The sequence below is a fragment of the Coccinella septempunctata genome, chromosome 9 (genome assembly GCF_907165205.1).
Source record: "Coccinella septempunctata chromosome 9, icCocSept1.1, whole genome shotgun sequence".
In the NCBI taxonomy this organism is placed as follows: domain Eukaryota; kingdom Metazoa; phylum Arthropoda; class Insecta; order Coleoptera; family Coccinellidae; genus Coccinella; species Coccinella septempunctata.
Window position 1 is genome coordinate 6,792,283 of NC_058197.1, and position 5,409 is coordinate 6,797,691.

The following is a 5,409-nucleotide window of genomic DNA, read 5'->3' on the forward strand; positions in this document are numbered from 1 at the left end:
ATAGGTGGTTGTAACATAAAATGGTGAAAACTTATTATTCGATGTACTCGAACACATGATTTCTTCATGAATGGACCAAAAAATATCCAATTTATGAGAAATATTACGAAGAATCATGTTGAATAATTAAGGAAAAAATTAAAGTCGAAGTTGAACAAATAGAAAAATTTATATCGATTCGAAGTCAAATTTCTAGCGGACATTCAACGGTTTAGTTTTCAATCTGTAGTTTTTTCGCCTGTATCGACACTATCTTGGTAGTAAACTTCCCGCAGTCCTTCTTCAATTTATCATGTTTGTTCATGAAGTCCGTTACTTTTTTCCATCTTCGGTTGGTTCCTTGAGGCATAATCTTCAGAGCTTCCTTCAAATATTTGATTTTTTCTTCGTTCCTCAGTCTCTTGATGGGTACCGTTGGTGGTTATATTTTGTTTTTCCGTTTTGATTGAGGTTTTTCCGTCGAATAATCCAGTTTTGCGGCTCTGAAGAACGCAGTTTCACCTTCATTTTTGATTTGTTCGTTTACTTCTTTCCATTCCTCGATGTTCATCGTTTCGCAGATTGTTTCGACGGCCGTTATGTGTTTCAAGGTCTGCTCTGGATTTTCGACGAAATAGTTGTTGGATTTGCAGATATCCCTGAGTGTTTTACGCTCTTTCTTCAACGCATTTTTCTGCATTTCCCGCTTCAATTCTGTCCTTTCCTTCAGCCTCCGCTTTTTCCATGGCCAATTTCGCTTCTTTCGCAGCTTTTTGTTCGTCCTCTATACGTTTCTGGAGGACAGCTTCTTTAGCTTTCTCAGCCTCTAACTTACGATCCTTCTCCGCCTGTTTGAATTGAAAGATCCTGGGGTCGTTCTTCTAAGCTAAGTCGACCAAAGTCCGCAACCTCACCAGTTCTTTCTTCTTCTTCCTGGCTCTTTCAGCCTTGTTCAGCTTGTCAGCGTGCCTTTTCCCCTCGCGACCCGATAAGGCGACTTTATTTTCTTGATCCTTGTACTAAAACTCCCGCCATGATTTGAAATCGTACCAGAAGTTATAGAAATTTTCAACTTCTTCGACTTCTTCACCGACCATCTACCGTTGAGCTCGAAGTAATACGCGCACGTTCCATAAAAATCTTTTTTTATTTCGTGGCTGCTCGGTAGGCCGTCGTCGAACTCTGGATCGACGGAGTCGTACGATTTCCTCCTCTTGGGGTCGCCCAGGGTTTCGTAGGCCATCGTAATGCACGTGAAGTTGTCGTCGTTCACTTTGATATCGGCGCCTTTGGCCTTGCGTTTATCCGGGTGGTGATGCAGGACTTTTTGCCGATAAGCAGAGCGGATGGTTTCCTCGGAGGCGTTGAATCTCAAAGTCGGGATGCCCAGGACGCGGTAGTGGTCCTGGTGTTTCCAGTCCTTGGGATCCAGACTTCTGAGATACTCAAAGTCGTCTATAAATTCCACTTGGTCGTGTTTCACCTCGCGAACCTTGTGTGGTAAAAATTGTAACACCTTCACTCCGGCACTATTACGTTTTAGGACGTACCGATATCTAACAGCTACTAGGGTTGTTGTGTGAGATTCAGCCCTGATGGACCGCACTTAGGAAATATTTAGACTAGCACTGGTGTAGCTAAATAACAGAGGAACTGTACCAGAGTTCGAGATTTTATAGCAGAATTGAACGTTTGCGAAATGAATTTTGAACAATTACCTATGAGTTTCCTCACCGAACTTTTTCCAAGCCGAATGGACCAAATTGAAAAAGTGTTCGAACGATTTATTGGCCCTAATGACTTTTTCATGTCTTTCTTCGAAAGGGGTAGGTTATCCGTTTTTAATAGGGAATTCAAGGAATTTGGACAACGATTTATGTAAATGGTGACGGATAAGGACATAAGGGTCCTTCTAAACTACCGGCTTAGGAAACGGTTTTGACGACTTGAAAAATAGTTCTGGAGGAAAGATATATTGTAGCTTTGCATATTCAGCGAGAATTCAATAAGTAGGTACCTACTTGCATTCGCTCGCGTTTATTCGTTTAAAAGTGAAGGTTACGTTCTTTATTCTAGGACATCTATACAACAACTGAAGTACATTTGTGAAGAAAATATGTCCCCCTTTATCTTCATATATAACAGTAAATTGTTGAAACGTGGACCATTTCCACGTGATCGAGTTAAGTTTAATCAATTTCGGATTCATGAATTTAAAACTGAGTAACTAATATTGATGTATCGGTAGATCCTGTATTTCTCTATTTATCATTGGCTTAGCTTGGAATAAAGGTGCCTTTTTATGCGGGAAACCCAAATGGAAGGTAGAAATGCCATAAAAGATCAGAAGATTTGTTTTCGTTCATACATTCGTCGATAAAATTGAAATATTAAGGTGATTGTCATCATATTCCATAAGGACAAGCAGAATAAGTACTGATTGGAGACAAAATTCATCGTAGCCTATTTTAAATACTGGGTAAATAAAAATTAACGTGCACAAATCGCATATTCTCGCTATTTACTATCTTATAGGAAATTTTGTAGGAAAATGATCGGATAGATACAAGTCAATTTTTTTTTAATTAGCTACGCAATTTTTCCTATTTAATTGAGGGAGGATAGTTTGTTAACAGGCTTTGTGCCCAGAAATGAGAGACCTTTTGTTGATGATTTGGCCCTTGATGCATTATATTATGATTATAGTTAAATGTGAGCCATACACAATATCTGAAAACATACTTACTCAAAATGCATTAGAATGTGTAGAAACATGGTGTCAAATATGCTTCCAAAAATATTGATAGGAAACATCAACATATGTACATGCGGACATATTTCGTTGAAACTACCCAAATATTAGGTACTGAAATGTTAAATTATGTGAATAAAACTACCCAGATTCAGATAATATCAATTTGAAACTTATAATTTCCGATAAAGTTCTAATCTTACATACTTGAAAACTTATTTCGAAAAAATTATTCCAACGATGACTTTTCATTGAAATTTCGAATTTTACGGCAAAGCTAAAGAAGTTCAGGAGTTAAAAATAAAAATCATTCTTTTTATGAGGGTAAACTGATAATACAAAATGCAATGAAAACATTTTTTCATAAAATTTTACGAATTTTTCTTCTTCATGTTATGTTAAAATATTGCATGAATATATTTTTTTCTGTTTCAATCTAATGAGAAAAATCTTCATAAAATATTATTTTTCGTATTATTTGGGTGACTGGCACTTTTTTATATTGAAATTAATAAAATACGAAAGTAAAACTATTTATTATAATAAATTTTAAAAAAATTACATAGGTGGTTGTAACATAAGATAGTAAAAACATATTATTCAAAGTACTCAAGACTCAAACATAAACATAACTAAACCAGTCCTTTTCATATGATTTTTTCATGTATGAAGCAAAAAAATCGAGTTTATGAGAAATAAAAAGCACTTGTCAATAATTCAGTAAAAAATTAAACTCGAAGTTGAACAAATAGAAAAGTGTATATCGATCGATTCAAAGTTAAATTTGTCGTGGTACACTCACTCAAGATTCATTCTTTTTGTCGCGGATATTCAACGGTTTCGTTTCAAGCAGGATTGTGTAGTTTTTTCGTCTTTATCGACACCATCTTGGGAGTGAACTTTCCGCAGTCTTTCTTCAATTTATCGTGTTTGTTCATGAAGTCCGCTATTTTTTTCCATCTTCGGTTGGTTCCTTGAGGCATAATCTACAGAGCTTCCTCCAAATATTTAAGTTTTTCTTGGTTCCATCCCTCTGTCACTTGATGGATACCGTTGAAGGTTATATTTTGAGCCTTCCCTGTTTTTGGTTCAGGTTTTTTGGTCGAATAATCCAGTTTGGCGGCCCTGAAAAACGCAGTTTTACGTTCGTTTTATATTTGCTCGTTTATTTCTCTCAATTCCTCGATGTTCATCCTTTCGCAGATCGTTTCTACGGCCGTTATGTGTTTCAAGGTCTGCTCTGGATTTTCGACGAAATAGTTGTTGGATTTGCAGATGTCCCTGAGTGTCTTACGCTCTTTCTTCAACGCATTTTTCTGCATTTCTCGTTTTTTTCGATCGCCTCCAATTCGGGCCTTTCCTTCAGCCGCCGCTTTTTCCATGGCCAATTTCGCTTCTTTGACAGCTTTTTGTTCGTCCTCTATCTGTTTTTCGAGGGCAGCTTTTTTTGATTTCTTAGCCTCTATTTTACGATCCTTCTCCTCCTGTTTGAATTGGATGATCCTGGGGTCGTTCTTGTAGGCTAAGTCGACCAAAGTCCTCAACCTCGCCATTTCTTCCTTCTTCTTCCTGGCTCTTTCGGCTTGTCCGTGTGTCTTCCCCTCGCGACCCGAACAGGCGTCTTTATCTTCCAGATCCTCGTACGAAAACTCCCTCCATGATTTAAAATCGTACCAGAAGTTATAAAAATTCTCAACTCTTTGGATGGTTGATCGGGGACCGCCGATTTTGGGCACGTTCTTCCTCTCCGATCATCTACCGTTAAGCTCGAAATAATACGCGCACGTTCCATAAAAATCTTTTTTTATTTCGTGGCTGCTCGGTAGACCGTCGTCGAACTCTGGATCGACGGAGTCGTACGATTTCCGCTTCTTGGGATCGCCGAGGGTTTCGTACGCCATCGTAATGCACGTGAAGTAGTCGTCGTTCGCTTTGACTTCCGCGCCTTTGGCCTTGCGTTTATCCGGGTGGTGATGCAGGACTTTTTGCCGATAAGCAGAGCGGATGGTTTCCTCGGAGGCGTTGAATCTCAAAGTCGGGATTCCCAGGACGCGGTAGTGGTCCTGGTGTTTCCAATCCTTGGGATCCAGACTTCTGAGATACTCCAAGTCGTCTTTAAATTCCACTAGGTCGTGTTTCACCTCGCGAACATTGTGTGGTAAAAACTGTAACACCTTCATTCCGACGCTATTACGTTTTAAAACGTATCGATATCTAACAGCGAGGGTTGTTGTGTTAGATTCAGCCATGATGGACCGCACTTAGAAAAATTTTAGACTAGCACTGGTGTAGCTTAATAACTGAAGAAATGTACCAAGATTCCGAGGTTTTATAGCAGATTTGAAAGTTTGCGCAGTGAATTTTTGAACAATTACCTATGAGACCCCTCACCGAACTTTTTCCAAGCCGAAATGACCAAATTGAAAAACTGGCCGAACGATTTATTGGCCCTAATGACTTTTTCATTTCTTTCTTCGAAGGGGGTAGGTTATCCGTTTTTAATAGGGAATTCAAGGAATTTGGGCTACGTATTTATGTAAATGGTGACAGATAAGGTGATAAGGGTCCTTCTAATTTACCGGCTTAGGAAACGGTTTTGGCGACTTGGAAAATAGTTCTGGAGGGAAGATATATTGTAGCTTTGCATATTCAGCGAGAATTCAATGAGTAGGGACCTA

At 38.7% G+C, this 5,409-nt stretch overlaps 2 protein-coding genes across 2 annotated transcripts; both read right to left on the reverse strand.

Annotated features, from left to right (window-relative positions):
- Positions 1-647: 647 nt before the first annotated feature.
- On the reverse strand, positions 648-2,188 carry LOC123321061 (dnaJ homolog subfamily C member 2-like). The gene is made up of 4 exons (XM_044908567.1): positions 2,001-2,188; positions 1,070-1,571; positions 894-998; positions 648-827 (listed from the first exon to the last, which is right to left on the reverse strand). Exons 1-4 carry the CDS (start codon positions 2,186-2,188, stop codon positions 648-650), a joined length of 975 nt encoding a protein of 324 aa, XP_044764502.1.
- Positions 2,189-3,882: 1,694 nt separating this feature from the next.
- LOC123321063 (dnaJ homolog subfamily C member 2-like) lies at positions 3,883-4,980 on the reverse strand. Its single transcript, XM_044908568.1, has 2 exons — positions 4,517-4,980; positions 3,883-4,384 (listed from the first exon to the last, which is right to left on the reverse strand). The coding sequence occupies exons 1-2, from the start codon at positions 4,978-4,980 to the stop codon at positions 3,883-3,885; spliced, it is 966 nt and encodes a 321-aa protein (XP_044764503.1).
- Between the last annotated feature and the right edge of the window lie 429 nt (positions 4,981-5,409).